General features: G+C 43.4%; 1 protein-coding gene across 5 annotated transcripts in view; it reads left to right on the top strand.

Moving 5' to 3' along the window:
* PPFIA4 (PTPRF interacting protein alpha 4) overlaps nt 1-22,146 on the top strand; it is a 3,105,259-nt gene that overhangs the window by 1,425,673 nt on the left and 1,657,440 nt on the right. For all 5 annotated transcript variants that reach the window (XM_069239004.1, XM_069239005.1, XM_069239003.1 and 2 more), the window contains 3 exons: nt 13,927-14,058; nt 18,180-18,242; nt 19,218-19,309. In XM_069239004.1, coding sequence (XP_069095105.1) covers nt 13,927-14,058; nt 18,180-18,242; nt 19,218-19,309 — 287 coding nt within the window. The remainder of the gene's footprint in view (nt 1-13,926; nt 14,059-18,179; nt 18,243-19,217; nt 19,310-22,146) is intronic.

The raw sequence follows: 22,146 nt of genomic DNA, 5'->3' as shown, positions 1-22,146 counted from the left end.
ATGCACCAGATTTCTCTGCGCTGTAGAAGGGATGTGTTGATCTTCCTTCAGCGATGGTGGTGATGCATTGCTTTCAGTGCTGTGTCGATGCTGATGCGCCGGGTGGTGCACTGTTATTACTCTTGCAACAGGGTCAATACGTTGGTTGCTGCTACCAACAGTCAGGAAATTCATCGATTTCACTGGTGCATGTATCTGGGTCCACTTCCAGGGAACGAGACACAGGAGCAGGGATAGAGACTTCTATATACTTTAGTCTGTAGATACAGGAGGCAAGCCAACAAGCACTTGGAAATCATTTTAAGGTGTAAGGCAGCAAAGTCAGAGGGCAGCAGGCAGCAAGACATACCAGCAGAAAAGCAGTCCAGCAGAGTGATAGTCCTTGATGAACACAGCAGTTATTCTGGCAAAGTTCAGTAGTTGGTCCCGAAGTGTCTCATTTGGTGGGGTCAGAGACCAAGTACTTCTTATACTCACATGTGACTTTGAAGTGAAGGTGACTTCAAAGAAGGGTCTTTCAAGTGCACAAGTATCCTTTCTTCCTCAGCCCTGGTTCCAGACAATCACTAGGGGGCAATCATCCTTTTGTGTGGGGACAGGCACTGCCTGTTCGGGTGTGTCATTCCCTCCAACCATTTCTGCCCAGAAAGAGTTGCCAGAATGCTGATGAATGCAGATGAGCACTCTGACACACCTAACTTTCCTGTGTTTGTGGCTGTCTAGAGGCAATGCACAAATTGTAGCTGTCACCCACCCAGTTTTGTATTTGGAGAGAGGCACACAGAGCTGTAAGAACAGAGAAATATCCACTTTATAAAAGTGCCATTTCTAAAATAGTAAGATAAAATCTGACGTTACCAATAAGGAGGTTATATCATAACCATTCCAAATACACAAAACATGTTACAGCTACTCCTTTCTAATCAAGAATTACAGCTTAAATGTGTATTAAGGAATTCCCAATGATAACATATGAGAGGAGTAGGCCTCACAATAGTGAAAAACAACTTTGGGAGCTTTTCACTACCAGAATATGTAAAACATAAAATTACGTTTTCTACCTTTTAGTTACATAGAACCCTTCCCAATGGCCTACCAAGGGCCTACCTTAGGGGTGACTTGTATGTAAGAAAAGAGGAGTTTGAGACTTGGCAAGGGTTTTTAAATGCAAAGTCAAAGTGGCAGTCAACTTGCACACACAGACTCCGCAGTGGCAGGCCTGGGACATGTTTAAAGAGCTACTTCAGTGGGTGGCACAACCAGTGCTACAGACCCACTAATAGCATTTTAATTTACAAGCCCTGGGTATATGGTATACCTCTTTACAAGGGACTCACAATTGAATATGCCAATTGTGCATACCCCAATGTTACCATGTTCAGGGAAGAAGCACATTCACTTTATCACTGGTCAGCAGTAGCAAAGTGCTCAGAGTCCTAAGGCCCGACAAAACTATTCAGCAAAAATATGTGGCAAGCAGGCAAACATTTTAGGGGACTGCCATCCTAAGGCTGACAGGCCTAACACCTACTGATATATCAAAGCCATAATATCAACTCCTGAAATATCAAAGTGGAGTTAGAAATAATAAACCTACACTTAACGCAACAATATTTAGGGTTGTTATTATGTTGACAATATATCTATTAGTTGATATTTTGAGTATCTATATTGTGAAATAGTACCAAGTACAAGTACAAAAACGTTATTGTTTGATTAACAAAAATAATTACAATATAAATGAAAAGAACCATTGTGGCCACATTGAAGTTTACCATTTCTAAAATATTGTTAATAGTTCAAATATTAAAAAAAATAAAAAATTAAAATAAAAAGGAACATTTATCATCAGAGCTGTAACATGCTGTGAAGTGCATACATTTGTTCCTATAATACAAATGTCACCATAAAATGAAGCCCGATTCAGAAGATAAATATATATTCAGAATCCTGACAACATTTACTCTCATAATCATCATAAAGAGCTTGAAGTTATATTCCTATCATGATTAATCAAGCGCATAGAGTTCGTAGCCTAATCACTATGGCCACTAGGAGGAATGTAAGGAAGAATTGAAGACTCCTGAATACATTTGACTAATATCAATAAACTCCTAACAGTCTATTCACTTACTCAGATTTGATGTACATGTTGTATTAATGCAAAATATGTGTAAAATCACACTGCTAATAAGTGAACCACTTTAGCTTATCCCCATCAATGCTTTTTTAAGATAGATATACCTTTGTTGCATAACTGATAGAATCATTGCAGTCAGACACCATGCAGGATTTCTATATTACAGTGAGTAAAGACAACAGTCCCTCGCCCAGTTGTAGGGTGCCTACTTAAAAGGATGGCTGTTTCGTCAGTGGTGATGATCGCCCTCCATGCTGCCCATAATATTCTGCGTCTGGGCTGAGCGAGAGAGTAATTAAAGGATGATTGTTTGGTCCTGGGTTGAATTTCTTTCTCAGCTTTCCGTGATTGTTGGTGTGTGTTTTAACAGGAGTTCTGCTTTTCATATGAATTTTGCTACACATGCCATGCGCTGAGGTGTCAGTCTTTTGAGGTAAAATAGGATGGCTTGTCAGAATGATTGAATGCTGTTTGCGTTGAACATGTTTTTAAGTTACTTTTTTCACCAGGGCCCTAGTGCAGGGCATATGCATAGAAGGTGTAGAAAATCTTCCTGATGAAATGCACAAAGCCTGCATTTCCCGGTTTGTGAGGGATTGAGCCATTTTGGGACCATGTCCAGTGAGGGGAGGATACCCAGCTTGGCGTGCAGCACCTTTACTTTCAGGAATTGGTTTAGTGTTTCTCCCATGTATGCCTCTGCTGTGGGTGCCTTATACATTTTAAGATTGTGGACTTTTCCCTTTGCTATGATAAAATGCTGCTAATTATGTAAATGGGTATGGTTGATGTGAGAGTAGATAGGTTCACCTTCTCTCCTTTGCGCCTTTCCTGGTCTTTGATCAGGTCTTGGAGTGCCCTTCTTTAGTTGCTTTGGTTTGCCACGATGTAAGATGGCCATCACTGGCAATGTACATATTGATGTCTTGTCTCAAAAAGGTTTGCGTCAGCTCACAGCAGTCTTTTACAATAACTCTTTTACAGCGGATGAGTAGGCCCACATACTGTATTTTTTGTTCGACAAGTACAGTATTAGTAGTGACACAGTGTAAGTCTCTTTGTAGCGAGTAGCATATTTGCATCAATGCCTATATCAAAGATGGCCACCACAGATCTCTCTTCCCCTTTTACTGATGCCAACATTAAAGATGGCCGCTGCATAGCTTTCTTCCCTTTTTAAAGATGGCGGGTGCCGCTTTTTCCTTTTCATTATGAACGCGGGATTTACAGCCGGCCTGGAGGATACTTATCTGATTGCCATTACTTATTAAAAAGTAAGCGTTCCTGTTTTGACTATTTCTGACAGTATCCCTGTCAGACATTGCACAGCAAGCATAAAACGTTAAGATAATGCTTTTGGGATTGTTGTTTTACTACTTTGTTCTTGTTTTTCTGTTTAATATGCAGTTTCTATGAGGCGACAGAGGTGAAATTCTTATATTATTGACACCACCTTTAAACTCTGATATCAATGATTATTTGATATGTCCTTTATATATCATCCTGGATCCTTCCTTCTCACCTTTTTGCTGTGTTAATGATACCAACACACCTTAGTTTTAATAGACTTATTGTTAAGTAAGTAGTCTTTGTTTAGAATTAGTTTTTTTATTTATAGATGTGGTCTCGATTCTTTGAATCACAACACTCTCAGTGTTTTGCTGATAATTACCATTGCTATGTGAAGACAGGTTTAGTGTTTTTTTAAATAATTCACAGTGGTGTGACATAATAGACAACTTTCGATTTGGTGAAGGGTTTGTTTGTCGGAATTTGCATTTAGTCCTTAGTTTAATTGATTTTGATATACTATTCATAGGTCTTTATCACTCCACAAGTCCTGAAGAGGCCCATACTTATACGGGCCAAAACGCGTCGACCTTAACATGAGGAGGTTGCCATATAAAAATTAATGATAATTGGACATTGTGTACAGTTTACATCCCTCTGTTAATAAGTGCTTTGGGAAAGTAGGGTTATTGGATGTAATCACATTTGCAACCATCTTTCCTCCATGTGGATTACAGTTTCAATATACTTTTAACAACAGTTTAAAAAGATTTTTGATGGAGATTGATAAAAATATATTAAAATAACGTGTATAGGTGTGAACAAATTGCTGTAAATAATATGTTGTAAATATGTGTATATAACTCTATGTAGAGAATTTTTAGTTTATTCATCACTTAGGGTGTCATTGTCCTCAATAATTCATTAAAAGTTTGCTGTAATTAAAATACATTACCAATGTTCAATTGATAAGTTCATTGTCAGCAAGTCATTTGTTGTATTTGTCCCTACTATTCACCACTTGCCTTATTTTGATTATACGTTTTTATAGTCATCCATGAGTGGGAACGTAACCTGAGTTTGCCTTTGTTCTTGCTTCACAATAGCTGTTTGATTTGCTTATTTATTAGCTACCTAAAGGTATTATACGGTAAGGACTTTCGCCACACTTCTTCTACGTGAAGTTGCTTGATTGCTAAGGTGATTTTGCCAGACCAAGGATTTGACTCGACCTGCAAGTTCAGGCCTGATTCTTCCCTGATTAGTGCTTTTAGTGTGTTTGGAGGCGCTTGTCTTAATAGGGAGGCATATTTAAGGATGGGTCCATTCTGTACCAGGGCTTGGTCTTGTAGCCCGAATTCTAGTCTGATTTGCACTGGTGAGGAGCTGTGTGGTAGGCAGAAGAGAAGTCTGAAAACTTTACTCTGAGCAATGTTCAGGAAATAATTAAACTTGCCAGGATAACTTTCTAAGCCATATGTCAGGGAAGGAAAGAGCTTTGCTCTGATCACAGTGAGGAGTGTCCTCCAGGTAGGACTTTGCAGATTTGTGGCTAGTTTTTGAAGGGCTGCTAGTTGTGCTGCCACTCTGGCTTTCAGGGTGTTTAAATGTAAGCGGTGAGACCACCTTTCCTTTTACCAGATTCCCAAATATTTGTAGTTATTACTTCTGTCCTCAAGCTGGTTTCCACATAGCCGCTGCTTTTTCTTGACTATTTGCTTGCCGAAGATGACTACCTTAGTTTTCTCTGAGTTTACCAGCAACATGTTGGATTTGCAATGCGGATCCAGTCTGTTAAGCAGTTTTTGCAGACCCTTGCCTGATAGGTTCAAGAGGACGATGTCGTCTGCATAGAGCAGTGCACTTAGAAGTTGGAAACCTAATTTGGGGGATGGGAACTGGCAGAGTTCAGATGTGCACACAGGTTTGCAAGATATAGATTGAAAAGCATCAGGCTAGGATGCAGCCTTGCTTTATTCCTCTTCCTCTCAGATTTTGTGCTGAGACTCTTCCATTGCAGCCAACTTTTACCCTAGCCCAGTTGTCAGAATATAAGAGCTGTATTCCTTTTAGCAAGTTTAGTTGAATATTGAGATCTGCTCATTTTTGCCATAACCTGTACAGTTTCACAGAGTCAAAAGCTTTGGAGAGGTCCACAAAGCAGGAGTACAAGACCATTTTCTTTTTTGTGTAGTTTTCCGCCTGTATTGCTGGTGTTACCAAGTTGTCAGTGGTACTTGATGGAGGACGGAAACCTGTGTGGTTCAATGGGATTCGGTTCTCTCCAGAAGCCCAGTCTTTTAATTCCACTAGCAGGGACTCCGTGAATATTTTTGCGTCAGTGTCGAGGAGGGCAATCAAACGTTAGCTGTCAGTGTTCCTATAGGGGCCTTTTTTGTAATTTGGGTGGGTTATCAACGCTCTCCAGGAGTCAGGGATTTCATTTTCTGTGCTGCAAAAGGTAAACAGATTAGTAAATTGGTTGTACCACAATTACAGATGGTGTTTTAGGACCCCCATGGGGAGGACATTTGGGCCGGGGGCCCCATTGGTTCCGCAGTGCTAAGGTGACCTTCAATTTTCTGTACTTCGAAGGATAGGTGATTTGGCTCGTCATTTAAGCTCAAGTTGCATTCTTCCAGTTCCTGACAATCGAATAGCTTGATGTACTCTATCCACTTTGCTTCCGGCACGGTGTTGCTTAGGGTTCAAGTCACACCACCCTCCAGTGAGTTAATGATAGACCAAAGGGAGCGGCTGTTCCTTTGTTTGCATGCCTCAATGACTTTGATTCATTCTTGCTCTTGGTGAGCGTGCTTAGCTTCCCAGAGTGCCTTCTTGTATTTCTTCCTCAAAACTTGGAAGGTACTGAGTTGTTTGGTGTCCATGTGTTGTTTCTTTAGGGCTCTTACCGCTTTGTTGAGCTGTTGCCTTTGTTGCTTTAGAGATTGTGAGAACCATTGTTTTTTATTCCTTGGGGGCACAAGTCTGTGCAATTGAAAGGGAGCTAGCTGGTTCCTTAGTGAAGTTAGCATTGATTCCCACTTCATGAATATGTCCGACTGGGTCCCTGGGTTGGATAATAAGCTTGCTTTCCAAACCTTATATTTCCCGATGCACTGGGTAGACCATTTTATACGGCAGAGATGGCTACCTGGATCCTGCGCCCCTCTGTTGTGCATTTGTGCCATATAATGGTTGTTGTTTGCGATTTCCATGATATGCGGGTGAAGATAGCTTTCGTCTCATACTTCTATGCTGAAACCTTGAAAGTATTTGAAGAATGTCATGGTTGTAAGTGTGTAATCCAGGGTGTTCGCTGATCTCCTTGCTATGTGCGTAGGATTCATTGGGCTGTGGGGAAATGACCGTTCAAGGCCCTCAATCCTAAAGCTTCGAAGGCTCTCACCAGAGGCTGATTGCATTTGTCTGTATCAATGATACTTGCTTTTGAATGCCCAGGTGTTGATCTAAGGCTCCTTCTTTAGTATTTGGGCCATGTTTAGGTTGAAGTCGCCTATGATTAGCCAGGCTGCATTCCTGCATGAGGCGATTGGAGACTGCAGTTTGGTTTCCGTAGTACCTAATAACTGCAATTTGTGGGTTGGTTCTGGGTTGATAATAGATGTTTAGTATTATGACTGCAGTTGATATTTTGTCCAAAAGCCAGTTTTCAATAATGACGGCTAGCATATGGGTTGGAAGACGGTCGATTTTCCTTGTCGTTAAAGATTTACTTTTCGTTATGTAATTGGAAAGTCCTCCCTTGGGGTGTCCCTTGCTCTTTGCTTTTATTGCTGGGCTATATAATTCTTGGAATCCTGCTAACAGAATTTCCATTACCCGCCAAGTTTCTTAAAGGCAGATAATGTCAAAGGTTCTCAAAAAGGATTCCAGGTTTGGATCATGAGAGATTTTGGTTGATCCTGCTATATTCCAGGATATTATTTTTGTGTTGCCCAGTGCCTGTTTGGGACGTGGTCCAGAATTTGAGATATTTATCAGTGGTCCTGAATCCCCACACCTATCTTGGGGTGCATTGATGTGTCAGGTTTGAAAGAATAATTTCTTCCAGCAGACTTTACCTTTTTGCAGGTCTGTTACATTGTCATTTCTTATTACTTGATGTTCCTGTGTAATGGAGACTGTGAAATCACTTGGTCTAAAGGGGAGGGAGGAGGTACCCCCCTTGGCCTGTTGTAGAAATGATCTCTGTGTAACGTCCCTGGGTATTGGTATCTGCATTCCAACATTGTTTCCCGTGGTGCTATGCAGGATAAGGAATGTCGGGTACTTTGCACTGAACCTTTCTTCGAGCTCTATACCCCAAAGTTCAAAAGTCGCTGATTTTGATAGAATCGGCTGCACTTTTTCCGTGTTTTAGAAAATGGGTTATTGGTAAGGGCAGGTAATTACCTACATTTAGCAATAGGCCACTAACCTCCACTTAGGTCCAGTTAGGTCTCAACAAATTAAACCCAGCTCAACCCTTGGTAGCTTGGCAACAAGTGATAAGGCTTAATTTAGGAGACAAATGTGTAAAACATTTAAAAATCACAAAACAGTAAATAATTCAAACATTAAACAAATAAAAATCAAATACCAATTTATAAAAATAGATTATATTTTTATCTTCAAAATGACACTAAAACGATTAAAATCAGATAAGGAGAACCGGAGCTATGAATTTTTAAAGAATTCATGCTTTCTAGCGCATAGAAGCAGCTAGCGATCAAAGGGTTAAAAAAGGTCACACTGGAAAGGAACAAAGTCCAGAGTTCAGGCCACCCATGAGGTAACACTGTCCCACCTACTTTCAGAAGTGTTTTTTGATTCAGGAAAGTGCACAGCACCACCCAAGGGTTCAGAGGCTCTGGTTTGCCTCTTGGGGTCTGGGACTACAACTCCCACAATGCACCTCTTCAACTTATGGAGTTGCTCCACACCTCTCCAAACTTCTGGATACTCTCCCAGAGTTCCTTTTTGGGTCCTTGACGTGCCCTCAACTTGATCCAAGGTTCCAGAAGCTCTCAGTTGCTCCTTGGGAGTTGGGACCACAATTCCCAGAATGCACCTGGTCAGAATCCTCAAATGGCCACTGGACGCTGGTCAACTGGGCTCTGCTTGCAGGACTTTTATGCAGGGGACTCTGGGCAGCTCTTTTGTACCTGTAGCAAACAGGGAGTCCCTTCTTGAAGCAGTAGAAGACAGGCAAAGTCCTTTTAGTGGTGGAGCCCAAGTGTACAGCTGGTGCAGTCCTTTAGAGTGCAGTGTCCAGGTGCTGGTCAGGGGTCCAGCAGGGCAGTTTTTCTTCTTCTGACATTCTTACTTGTTGAGATCTGGTAGAGAACTGAGGTGTGGGTGCAGCTCTGCCATATTTATCCTTGCTCCTGGGTGAAAAACAAGGGGGTTCTGGTTCTTGAATCAGGTGCAGGGTCTTTCCCCCTGTGATGACCACTTCCTAGGAAGTGTGGCAAAAATCAATCCCAGGGAGCAACATTCCTCAAAAATCCATCATGGATGAAACTGATTTTTGGAGGTTACATCTGGCTGAGCCCCTCCCCCCCCCCACTTGTGGTCTTAAACACACCCTTCTCCTGCCCTATCCTAATTTAATCTGGTGGGCACCTAATTATCTGTGTTTGCAGGATGTGAGGGGGGTGCTAGGTTGCTCCAAAATGTCCTTCCCTGTCTTTGAAGACCAGTTTGGCAGCCCTCCCCCCTTCCTGCTTCTCCATCTGCTGGGGTAAGTTCTCCTTCCCCAGGCACATCTCTTTGTGTTCAGCCCAGGGTAATTGACACCTCATCAAGGCAGCCTGGCCAGGCTGCCAGAGGCTGGCTAATCAGAGCAAAGCACTACAGGGCTGAAGCTGGCAACTTTTTAGATAGAGTTTAAAACTCTTTACCTGAACAAGTTATATTAAATCCAACAATTGTAAGTTGGGGGATTTATTATAACAAATAATTTGAAACCAAACTTGAAGTATCTGACACTTAATGGGACTTTATAAATTTAAATAAAGTCTCCACCATTCTAGCCTATGGAGGCCATTCACTACAATGAGGGAAAAATGAATTTGGCTGTTTTACCTGACCAGGCCTTATAAAACTATTTCATAAGGTCCCTGCTTATATTTACATGGCACCCAGCCACCTTAGAGGTGACTTATATGTAAAAATAAGGTAGTTTAAGACTTTGGAAGTAGTTTTAATTCTGAAGTCGAAATTGCACATAACTTCAATTTAAAAGCAGCAAGCAAGGCAGGTCTGTCTTTAAAATGACACTGTGCACCTCAGCAGTGCACCTATCGGTGCACTACCTACACTGGGGTCCCTAAACCTACATGCCCTACCATATACTAGGGACTTATAGGTAGGTTGACATAGCCAATTACAACTAGCCTAATTTGCTTACTTATTTTATACAGAGCACAGGCCCTGGGACTGGTTAGCGGTCCCTAGGGCACCATCCGAGTCAGGAAAATGCTGGGAAAAAGTGAAAAATGTCGGCAAAACGTTAGGGGGCCTCTGCAATCAGCCCTGTTTTCTCACACCATGCTGCTGAGGCAAACTTCCGTGAATTCGTTTTTGCCACTCTTGCTTAGTGGTAGAAAGGCTATGTACATGATTTCTTTGCTGTTTAATTGTTCCAACCCTGGGATGGGGTTGCACATTTTCAAGAGGTTGCCTCTTTTTAGGATATCCCAAGGGCCCTGAGATTTGCAAATGAGATGAAAGATAAGGCTATGAGTATCCTTTTCCTTTGGGGTCAGTTGAGGATTGGGCATAGTTGTTTGGGGCTTTGCTAAGTGAAGCGCTGATGTAATTTCAACATCTGTGATTATCGTTTGCACTACCTCGCTTGGTGCTAGCTCTATGCGGTTTGAATTAAATGCACGGGCTGTGAAATAGTACTACTTGGTTTCTTGTGGCAAAAAGCGCAGAGCAAAATGAACTTGGAAAAGTTGCCCGCAACACGTGAAACTTTGTTGAGTAATCTTGAGCACCTTGTCCCTGTCCTCCAGAGGTCCGACGTTTTGTAAATCCCAACTTAAAAAATTTGAATATATTCTACAAGTACTTAAACTTTAGAGAATACTTTCTAGGCTGCTAGGTAAAATATTTCAGTGGGATACAGGCTTCTCAGCCATCCCCATCAGCCATGGTTTCAGTCAAAGTTCAGTTACTCTTGCCCTCGTTTGATTTCTTCCTGTGGACTTTCAGGATGTCAGTTTTCCTTGACCTTGAGAATGGCATTCAACTATAGATATTTAAAAGAAGCAAATTCCCTTTAGTACATAATTTACTGGAAAGTGTCTAGTCTCGTATTGCCTTCTCAGATGGTAGCAGCATTCTGATTTCAAGATGGTGGGAGTCTTAACTAGCAGGGGAAACAGTGCAAGAACTGGTGGTGGTGGTGGTACCGGAACCCATAATTGTAAAATATGTGCACTATCCCCACCTATATTGTGCAGTGTTTTCTGTGTTTCCTGACAAAATCCCTGAAAGCCCCATCCCTGAGTTTTTTTAATGCAAAATGCACATTGAGGACAGTGCCCCTGATTGGGGTCCCCAAGTTTGGCTCTGAATTCATTAATGCAAATAAGGGACAGTCTGATTGACATTAAAGGGGATCCCAAACAACTGGTCAACTAAACCAATTCTTCGAGTGGGGTGCCAGTGTGGGATAATCACAGCAGTCCAAACCTTTCTTTGTTTGTGGCCCTGTGATCAAATCTCCCCCCTTTCCTTACACAACTGTCTGTAAATGTAATAGTGGTTGTGCCCTGCCAACATCACATTCTCTCATTAAGGCCCCTTGTCTTTCTAATAGTGTGCCCTGAGCAGCAGAGAGTAATCCAAAAGTATTTTTTTTTCCGGGCAAAGTGCTGATTACGTCAGGCATTCATGTGCACACTCAGCTCTCTGGGTGCCAGAGAAATAATAATGCATGTTGTAGTTTCTAATGTCTTCCTCAAAAGGCTTGCACTATCTCTACTGCCAGACACAATGCATGCGAGTCTTCTAGGCCTACATGCTCAACAGATTTCATTCTTCTGAAGATGGTAGGATAGGGGTCCACGGGCCAGACATACAAAGCCCTTTTGTGGTCCCAAACCAGGAAAAGTTTTTTCTGATTTGTAAAAGGGCTATTGAGACTCTTTCCGAAACACAAAAAGTAGGACATGTGAATTAAGAAAATATTTTCAATTTAGAAAACATGTATCCCCCATACGCTACCCAAGCACCTCTCTCTTCATAGCAAAATTCACTTTTTCTAGAAACCTCCTCTCATCCTTGATCAACTCTACACTTATAGCCTCAACATCGTCTTCCCGTTCCTCTTTCAATTATAGTTGTTGCAGTTGCTTTGCACTGCAACTCACATTGACCACATCAACTCCCTTTACTCTGACCCTCCAGGTCACAGGCGCACTACAGTGTTTATAATTCCTGAGAGTGACTGACTCCTTCTGTATCACTAGTATAGAGGACACCAGATTACTCCTTTTGATGATTCTACAGCAGCTTTCATGGTGTAGACCAGCCTGTTTCTGGGTGGTCACACTACAGAGACGTCTAATGTCACTTTCACACTAACAGATAGATAGCCCTGCTGACAACCCTTTCTAATTCGGCCCTGCAGATTCCCCCAATCCTCCCTAATGGTAACCTTCCATCCCGCTGCTTGCCTGCTGAACTACCACAGAATATTCCCCATGTGAAATAATATGATATAAATGCGGAAATAACTGTAAGTATTTGTGTCCATAATGTGTTTCTTCATTGCACTGCCTGCAGGGCTGTATCTGCCTTACTTACCTATGTGTGCAGAGACTTTAGTCCGCTGGTCCACCATGGATTGGAGGTCATGACCTCCACCACCCTGCTAGATTTTCACCTCGGTGATTTGTATCACTTTGCTCTGAGCTGCCTTCACCGCTCTGAAATTTGGACAAATGATTGTATGATTAAAGCACCTGCTCAGCAAACTTTTTTGAATTGCAATAAATAAACCCCGAAAGCACGCGTTTGTTATTAAAAGAAAAAACAAAACGCCCCCATGTCAGTGTTTCCCCACTGCATTTGGGTGCTTTTTTACATTTTTTCTGCCTGTACGGTGGTCACGGGCAGCTCAGTAGAGCTTTGTGATTGTTATTATGGCCTTTTGGTCCCTTGACGGCCATACCACTGGGTCAGAGGTTTCCTTACACTGGGGAGCCAGGGAAGGCTGTGCTCCTGTCAACACTGCTTTGTATAGAATGGGGGAACCAAATGTTTCGCATGAAGGGAGCGCCTCCGATTTGCAGCAGCGCTCCCCCTCCGCCAACCTTTAAATGAGACACATAGAGCACACAATTCCAGAACGGGATGTAAAAGATGTCACACAACTATCTTGCTATTTGCCGGGTAAGCTCTGAGCTCGTCTTTGGAAAAGGACATAAATAAAATTTTCTCACACTTTCCGTCTGTGTTACCGCGTTTAAGTAAACAGGTTTCAAGAAGGTTTGATGCATTTTAGCAAAGCTTTCTTCAGCATCCGTTGGTACTGCTGTAAAGCTATGACGTAACCCCGTGATGTGTGTTTTTATCACTCCTAAAAGGTTGTATAACCGCTGCATATCTATATGGAGACTCCTGAGTACCAATAGCGAGGAACAGTAACGATGCAATGACTATGGAGGGAGCGTACTGAGGAAGGGGAGAGATGCACCAGATAAATGTGTGACTGCCACTGTGTTTTGCAGCTTGGTGGAGCTTTGAACAGTGGCTCTGTCATAGCCAGTGAGGAGTAATTAGGGCCCAATTACTGTTTGTTGAGACTTTTTGCTTTGAGGTTTTGAGTGAGTCGGGAAAAACTCAACCTTCCCTCTCGAGGTTCGAGACAGATTCTGGTCACCTTGGAAAAACATCCCGATGTGTGTGTGTGAGAGACTGATCCTGCACACTTCCTGCTGTTGTATCTGATTTTAAGGTTGTTGAGTGTTTGAATTAGGGAAAAACAACAGCACTTCTCTTCTTCAGATGATGATTCAAAGTGCACATTCTTCTTGTGTTTTGCTCCTCTTCACCTTATGACCTCTTTGTACTACTGATGCCGTAAGTGCAGCAGCCCTTCTCACTTGTCTGTGTTGGTGTGTCAGTTTAAGGTATTTGTTTTGCATTAGTATAATGCCCTCGAGTGCCCCCAAGACACCAAGAAGGGCTTCCTGGTTTGGACAGTGTTTCGGGGTGTGTGAGGCAACAGATGATTCAGGTTTTCTGCTCCGGTGGACTATTTGCACCGCCCTTCATGGGGTCTTTTCATTGTTTCTTTCTATAGCTGTTTGCATGTCCCTGTGTAATGTGAGACTCTCTACTGGGACTCACTGAAGTAGCTCACGATAGACGGGTCACTGCGAGGACAGCTGAGGCCATGTTACACGAACCCGTCAATGATAACCGTAAGAGGTTGGTTTTTGCCAATATAATAAAATATTGCTCTCTTCTGCAAGGCTCGACAGCGGGAAAAAATGAATGAAGAACACAACAAGCGGCTTTCGGACACAGTGGACAGATTACTGACTGAGTCCAACGAGAGGCTCCAGCTGCATCTCAAGGAGCGAATGGCATCACTGGAGGAAAAGGTAACTTCGGAGTCCTGAGTAACAAGCGAAAGGTGCACGCTCGTCGCGTTGGCAATGCTGTGATCGACTGGATGTTATGTAGTTATAAGTGGCGTCACTTTCAGGACAGATGCGTCTTCCACTGTTGACTTATGAGTGTAGTTCAGGGTCACTGCAGAGTAGTCAGTCTATCAGTAAACACCCTAAGCCTCCACAGAGGCCAGGGAAATGCAAGATCTGTTCTAATAATTACAGCGTTTGAAATTTCAAAATTCAATACCAGAGATTTAGAGTTAGCATACTACTGAACAGAACAGCCATTGCCAACTGAGAAGCCTAAACAAGCCGCTACCAAGACATATCAACTAGCTCAGCACATCATATAAAAAAACAAGTACAAAGTCTAACAATTCCAATGATGTTGAATATCTATGTAAAAAAAGATAGACTGTGATCTTCCTCATATTCTCATAATCTGTCACCACCATTAGTGCAGGCGCCATGAGATCATACTTAATGTTCTTGCACTTCAGAAGTTTTCCTTCTGCACTTTATCCTACTGGTCTGTCCCTTTACAGTGCAAGCATTCAGAATCCCTCCCCTAATCTGGTAGATGGTTGTAGTGAGCTCGACCTCTTCCAATACAAAATCTACCTGCGCAAACGTGTGTAAGGAGGACACCTCTTGCCAGATAGATTTAATTTCTGATGTGAAATTTGTCATCCTTGCATCCACTGTGGAGGCGATGGTCGATATTTCCTTGACAAGATCGTCCATGTTGGTGGAAGGCATGGGGGGGGGGGGTTTCAAAGATGCCTCAGAGCATCAAATATCCCCTGAGAAAAGAAGCTGACAATATGGCTGCTTCCAGGTTGACATGCAAGACTGTCCTGTCCACTTTGATTCTGGTTGTTACCCCGTGCCCCTACCTACCCCAGTGTCCACAGCAGAAAAGCAGAGGAGGAGAGTTTGGCTGCTGTATCCCACAAGAAAGATTGAAAAGAATATGGAGTGTGGTGATGGACTCTGATACAGCTTATCAGTGGTCCCTGACAAGATCCATGCCAAACTCAAATGTCACAGTCCATAGATGATGTAGCGCTCCTGTGAGATCCAATAGAAAGACAGGCTCAGTTATCCGGACAGGGGTGCCCACACCTTGCCAATCACAGAGACAAATGACCTGGAGTGCTGACGAGGGGGGAGGGCACTGCAATACAGGTCCACAAGAGGCATCCCTCCCGCATCTGCAGCCCCTGCAAGGTCTGAGGCTGGAGCAGCATCCGATGAAGAGAGGTGCAGGGGGAGTCTCCTGGCACACAAGGGCAACAATCGGGGGAACAGTGTCCTTAGTTCCAGATGGTAAGGCACTCCTAGCCAATAGCTCCTCCCTCTGGCTCCAAGTGTCACAGTAGCAGTAAGTGATGGGTCATGTATGCAAAGAGGGCCCAGAGGCACCTATAGGAGCAGGCCCACATCCTCTTCAGGCCCCATTGGGGAAGTCTCCACGAGCTGGGTGGAAAGACAAATGGTACGATGTGGTAGGGACCGCAGCCTCTGACAGAAATTCTCAGCAGCCAAAATGCCTCTCACAGTCCGTGCGACCTCACAGAGATGAAAGACAAGGAAGGACCATCTGCCAAATGGAACTGCTGGTCCAAGCACACAACGATAGTGGATAGGCGGCCACCTAGCAGAGAGTAGGGTGCCATTGGAAGAAGAGGTGAGAAGGAAGCTCATGGCTATCTCTTCCAGTTCAGGTCAAGCTCTGGGTGGTCAGCACATGACCTCAGGTCAATGGTGGTGTCAGCAAGCCCTCCATGATACTGGACTGGCCGTGCAGTCATGATGCCTTCAAGGGACTCTAACAGGGAGGGGCCATTTTGGTGGGCTCCAAGCTCCATCTCCTTAGAACTGTGTTGTGATCTAACCAGAATGGGTTTATTGAGCTGACAGTGGTACCCCCTTAGAATTCATAACCCCCTTTCTGACACACTTCATAGAGACCCCCTTTGAATGTTGAGCCCGTCTGTCCTATGAGGATTATGTGCTAAGAAGTAACTTGTTTATCCAATTAGAAGGCAACGATATCTGCACCCCTGTGACACATCTGGTAAACAGAAATACCCACCATTGATATAGATGATGACTTGTGAAAAAGGTCACTCGTTCACCAACACATGAGCCTTGTCTGAAAAAGATAGAAAGATAGCTTAAGCTTGATTCACATATTAATTGTCAGTGATTTAGGATGGAGGAGTTTAGCCTTAGCATGCAGAGTACAACATTTTTTACTGCAGAGAGAGTTAACAAGCACATACTCAAGAACCAAGTCAGATGTCTCTTCACAAGGTTTCAAATTGTCAACACAGCTTGTAATGAAATCATTTTGTTGAATACATTTATTGTGTACAATGGCTAGTTTTGAAACCGGAAGTGAGGCAGGGATAGAGGAATCCCACGCACACACACACGTGCTCTCTCTCTCCCAGTTGCTTTCACACCCCACCCCCCTCCCCGTACAAGGGGTGTCTAAAAATCAAGCTGCAGACACCAAGCTGTGAGAGAAAAAAAGACAGTAAGATTTTAATTGCATACCAAACAGAATTAGAGAATTTGAATATTTATTGTGGGCATTCAGCCAGTAGCTGAGCCATAATCAGTGATTTGTCCAGAAGAAAAAGATGATGAGTTAAATATATCGATACAGAACATGTCAGTCATTTCTAGCGAAGTACCAGAGAGGTGCCACCACTGTATATGTTGCTAAATGAGAGTCTGGCTAACACATAAAACCATACTATGCAATAAAATCAGGTACCAGAAAAGGCGCTGACCGCATCACCATGCCCTCCATCTCACTGTATCTGATCTGATTTGAGAAGGAGCCTTTCATGCCTTTTGCACCTATCCAACAGAATCATATAAATCTAAATTACTTCTCTAAAAGGAACAACAGTTATTATTTCTCATCCATAATGCCCCATTCAGCACTCTGCGAAGTATTGGAAGCTCATCTTAGGGTATCAAATGTCAGACAGCCCATGTACGTTAATAAAAGCACAATAATCCATCTTCATTTCGTTAGGGCCTTAGAGAAACTCCTTAGAACCTTTTCAATACAAGTATTTAATGTGGTCTCTAAATTTCCCATACGTTTTCGATTTCAGAAGGGAAACAAACCTTAGATTAAGACTCGTGCCAGTCAGCAGGCTGCAGAGTTGGTAGCAATCAGTTTGAAGGTGCAAGGATTTACTCCACAAGTGAAGGCCATGACCTATATTTTTCAGCTACATGCTGGACCTTTTGTGTATGCTATAGCCATAATCTCTGATGCAGTATGATATTTAGCTTGTCTCTTTGCAACTGCCCATTTTGTCCCACTCGCCGCCTTCAAACCGTGGTGCACACACTCCACCCATTCAGCAAGAACCTTTCAGACTGAATCTATTGCAACGCAGATGATAGAAATACATTTGCCAAAGAACCCTTCAGCCTCGAACTGGCTTGTCCAATGACTTAGAAAAGAATTCTCATGAAACAGAGCCTGTTAAGGACTACATCAGTGGTTCCCAACCTGTGGGCCAGGGACCCCTGGGGGCCCGCGAAGCCTCCTCAGTGGGTCCGTGACTGCTTAGAAAATTTAATAATATTAGGTTCCAACTATCAGTAATGACTCAGTGGGGGTCCCCGGATTCCAATAATGATTCAGTAGGGGTCCCCGGGCTCCAGTATTGATAAAATGGGAGTCCTCAGAAGTCAAAAGGTTGGGAACCACTGGACTACATGATTTGCAAGATAAGGTTCCAAGTGAGGGTCAGCAATGCTAATAAACAATTGTAATCTTTTATAGAGTGGGAATATAGTGCATTGGGCTCAGTGAGGAGGGCGTGTGGACCTTATCCAGACCCATCTCCTCGAAGCCCCTTATCACCCTTATAAGCAGGGGGAAGGGCCTGCCTTCTATGAGGTAGAGATGGTGACATGCTTAGGAGTCTGTTCTATTTTCCGTTAACATTTTATATTATCCCACATACTGTTTAATGGTAGTAGTCACACCTCTCTATCGTCCATTATTAATTCTAATATAATGCAGACTTTAAAGATAATTTAACCAGGTTGAGTATCTCCTTCTTTTCTAGAATGCCTTAATGCAAGAATTGGAAAGTACACAAAAGCAAATAGAGCTGTATCAACATGACAAGGTAAGCTGGAGTGAAACGGTTCATGTCATAACATACTTTACCGAAGCATATTTTGCTAAAATAACTTTCCAAAGCATATTTTTAAGTGCCATGCTTTTCTCTGTTTTTATTCCATTGGCCAAAACATTCTTTTTTTTAAAAAATGTATCAACTTTATCATTTTTTTTTAACTCTCTTCTTTATTATGCCTTTTTCATGTGTGCCTCTCTCCCACTCCACACATCCTGAGTGAGCGCACACATACATATGTGCACATACACACGTTTTTGTTTCTGCAATGTTAAGCCTGATCTGAAATGTTAAGGGAGTGAGAGGCTATTGTGAAAGATATTTTTGTGAAGTGATTCTGCAAATTATTTCTTGTTTTAAAATGGTGAGTCTATCTTTTGAACATCCCCCAATGCAATGTTTTCAAAATAATGCGATGTGTGCTAGGCAAGACACAAAATGCTTTCAAGGAAATTATCATTACAATTCTGCCACAGACGTTTTGCGAATGTAACACCTGTTCAAGTTGGAAAGATTAACACCCTCACAAAGGATTGCCTGTAAAGAAATGTTTCGAAAAAACAATTTGTGGGTGACTTTTTCTGCAAAAACGTTTGCACGGAATAAGTGACCCTCAAAAAGCAGATTTTGCCTGTGTTTTTGTTTGCAAAACCTACTTTTTGTAAAATTTCATCTGTCTGAATTTTGTGTTGTTAAACTTTATGGTGATCTTCTAAAAAATACTCATAAAGATAAAAATGTCCAACTTCGCAAATGTCTCACAACGCTTGTATTAGGCTGGGAAAGTAGAAATCTACGGTTCATTTCATTTATTCTATTTTACATTTATTTTGTTTTATTTCTTAGCCTCTTCATGGCGCTTGCTGCATGCCGATTCGTTGCCACATTATGGTTAACATGTTTGCCCAAGTAACTTTCTTTTTGTGCAGTATTACCTTCAAAGATCCTTGTTGTGTTGATTTTCAGGGGAGGTTAACAGAGGAAATGACAAAATTGCGATTAGAGGTGGAACAGCTGAAGGCTAGAAGCGGGACATTCATGGAAAGTGTTCACCCGAGGTAACTAGTGGTGTTTCCGCAGCTGTTATCATTCTTGTGTTTGTGTGTCGAGGTGAAAGGGTAGTCACGCCATGTTGGTGAGTGTCCGGCTGAACAGAGCTGATCTATGCTGCGTCCTGAAAGGGATATGAAAAAAATACCTTGTCTCGTATTTTTATAGCTCCTAGTTAACAACTTCACGATGGGGCACTGCCCCTCGCGTCTCACCTTGAAGTTATTTGTGACTTTCACAGTCTGCATCAGGTATGGCTTCGTGACTTTTAATATACCTGGATGCCGACAAGAACCGTCTTAAGTAGGACTGCCTGCAGTCTTCTGTCACACCATGCATCAGTTCCCATATCATTTCATTTGTCTGTGAGGGTACCAGGTCGTCTAATCACTGGAATTAATCTATTTCTCTTCACTCAAGATCATCCAGTCAATTATTTTACTCTAGTAAACACTCAATTGCAAGAAAAATATGGAGAATCATCACATGGTGAAACACAGCAACCCGGTGAATGGGATGTAGGCCGTGCCCTGCACACAGTGCCTGCCCTGCGTATTCAGAGGCCATCTGTTTGGCCGTGGATAAATGACTTACAAGTTGTGGCTGTAGGCTGCATCCTTCACCCAGAATCAGCTGGCCATGGTTGTATTCTTCAGGTTATTGAAGAAGAGCCACTGGGCGCAGAGCATAGCCAATGGCATAGCCTGATCTCAGTGGGCATGGCCACACCCTAGGCATATTCCTGAGATGGGCCAAAATATATCATAATTATGCTGCAAAGGTCTTCAAACTTGACTCTACTGTGTGCCCTCACTTATCACTGATTCTAGCAGAAGGACACCTTCTGAGGTAAAAGTTTACTTTATTAATTTAAATCGATCACTTAGTAACAAAAAATAAATAATTGATTAAAACTTTGCTAAAGGTGCGATATGGTTCCTTATTCTGAACATAAATTTGGATGTATCTGATGCAATGAATTTGATCATTTGTAATATCATCTGTGATATGTATGGAGGCGGCAGTTGTGCTCTGGAAGTACTTCGTATCTGTAGCTCAACATAATTGGTCACATTTGGTTGCTTTCATTTTTTCATTAGAAGTTGAAGCACATAATGTAATTTTGTCTTCTCGCTTTGGAACTATTTCTGGAAAGAGTGTGTTCACAGGGGAGGTTTCTTCATAAGAGCGGAGGAGCGTCGCCCCCTGCCAGCAGCAACCACTGTTAATCCTTACACAAGGAAAGGATGATAAACTGTGTGGAAGTGGTGGGGCATTGGGGGTGACGAGCAGAGGGGAGTGCACTGTGCACTCCCCTAAGAGCACATGTGTGTTTGGCCGGCCATCTTGGTTCGGCCAATCTCACATGGGCGCAGGGCACTCTGCAGCCCAGCAACACAGTGGGCTGGAGAGAGCCTGCACTGGCTCTCAGTCTGCCTGGGAGCACCCTGGCTGGGCGCTCCCAGCCAATCCTGACGCTGCTGGGAGCATGTGCCTGCCTGCTGCTGAGACGATGAGGGAGAGAGGAGCGGCGCGGCACAGGAGCTGAGGTAAGTTTTTTATTATTACTTTTTAATTTTTTTTATTTAATTCCCCCCCCCTCCAATGCGCCACCCCACCCCCAGAAATCACCACGAGCTGCAACTGCGTGTTCAGGTTCTGCGTACTATGTTTGCCAAAAAAGATAAAGCTATATAAAACAATAAAGTGACATCTTAATTAGGATAGCAAAGTTACACATTCCTGAACTAGCAGCTCAGTTTAAAAGGGAGATTTCCTATGTTTGCATTTTGAATACTTTTGCTCCAATTTCTCTCAGTGTATGTTCACTGTTACAGCCTGATGAGGCCAAAGGACAGCGCATGTAATGTCAATCAGACGGTTCAAATTCTTGTCTATTAAGATCAAATTTGATTTCTAGGCACAATTAACCTGTTAAAATGTATTTGTCCCAGCACTGCATTGCCCCATTGTACAAGCCACATGTTAAAATGTGTTTTTATCAGTGAGGTGTGGCTAAGACAGCTAACTTGACTGACGTGTTTCCTTAGCGCTCTGCGTTCCCGACCATCAACTGTCAACTGCTTGGGGTCCCTGACCGTGGAATCGCCGCTCCCAGACCTTGGAGGGACCAAGTTAGCCACTCCGGTGTGGCGGGTGGGCCTCCCAGGGCCACCCCTGAACTGGAAAGAGGCTCTCTGAGGGCTAGACCTCACATCACGGCCGGCGGGTCACATGGGAAGTGGTTCCTTGTATTTTGGCCGGCCCCGATTGCAGCTTCCCCTGGCCCACTGCATCTTCGCCTGCACCGGAAGTCATGGGGGAGTGTGCGGGGGCTTTGCTGCCCCTGTGGAGGCAGTGGTAGACCCTGATGGGGTGGGCCTCAAATGGGCCGTGGACCTGCTAGGCCTTGGGCCGTGAGCCGCGAGGCCTGCATCACCGCTGGTCACAGATGGTCCAACCTGCTGCTCCCCTCTCGACACACTGAGGCCCTCCTGCGCTTCCAGAGCACCGCAGGTGGCAGGGGAGCACTGGATCACCGGCCCACCCACTGCTACTTATTAATAATTGTTGGGATCTGGACCGTGTCCCCCCACTTTGGCGCTCAGCTCTGGGCATGCAGGGGAACGCAAACATACACCTTTGGCCTTGGTCGACCTGGCAGATCAGCCAATACTAACAATCTTAGGAGAGTCATTTCCACCTACCTGCCCTCACTAGACTGGCATGGCACCCCTGCATCAGTGCTCGGATCGGGGTGTTCGAGCTGAGACTCACTCATTGGTCCTGGACTCATTCGGCCCAATGAGCCAGTTCATATAGGATGCATCTGAGAGGACAAGTG

Source organism: Pleurodeles waltl, chromosome 6 (assembly GCF_031143425.1).
Source record: "Pleurodeles waltl isolate 20211129_DDA chromosome 6, aPleWal1.hap1.20221129, whole genome shotgun sequence".
Classification (NCBI taxonomy): domain Eukaryota; kingdom Metazoa; phylum Chordata; class Amphibia; order Caudata; family Salamandridae; genus Pleurodeles; species Pleurodeles waltl.
The sequence above is the reverse complement of the archived record's forward strand: the minus strand, read 5'-3'. Positions and strand labels throughout refer to the sequence as shown.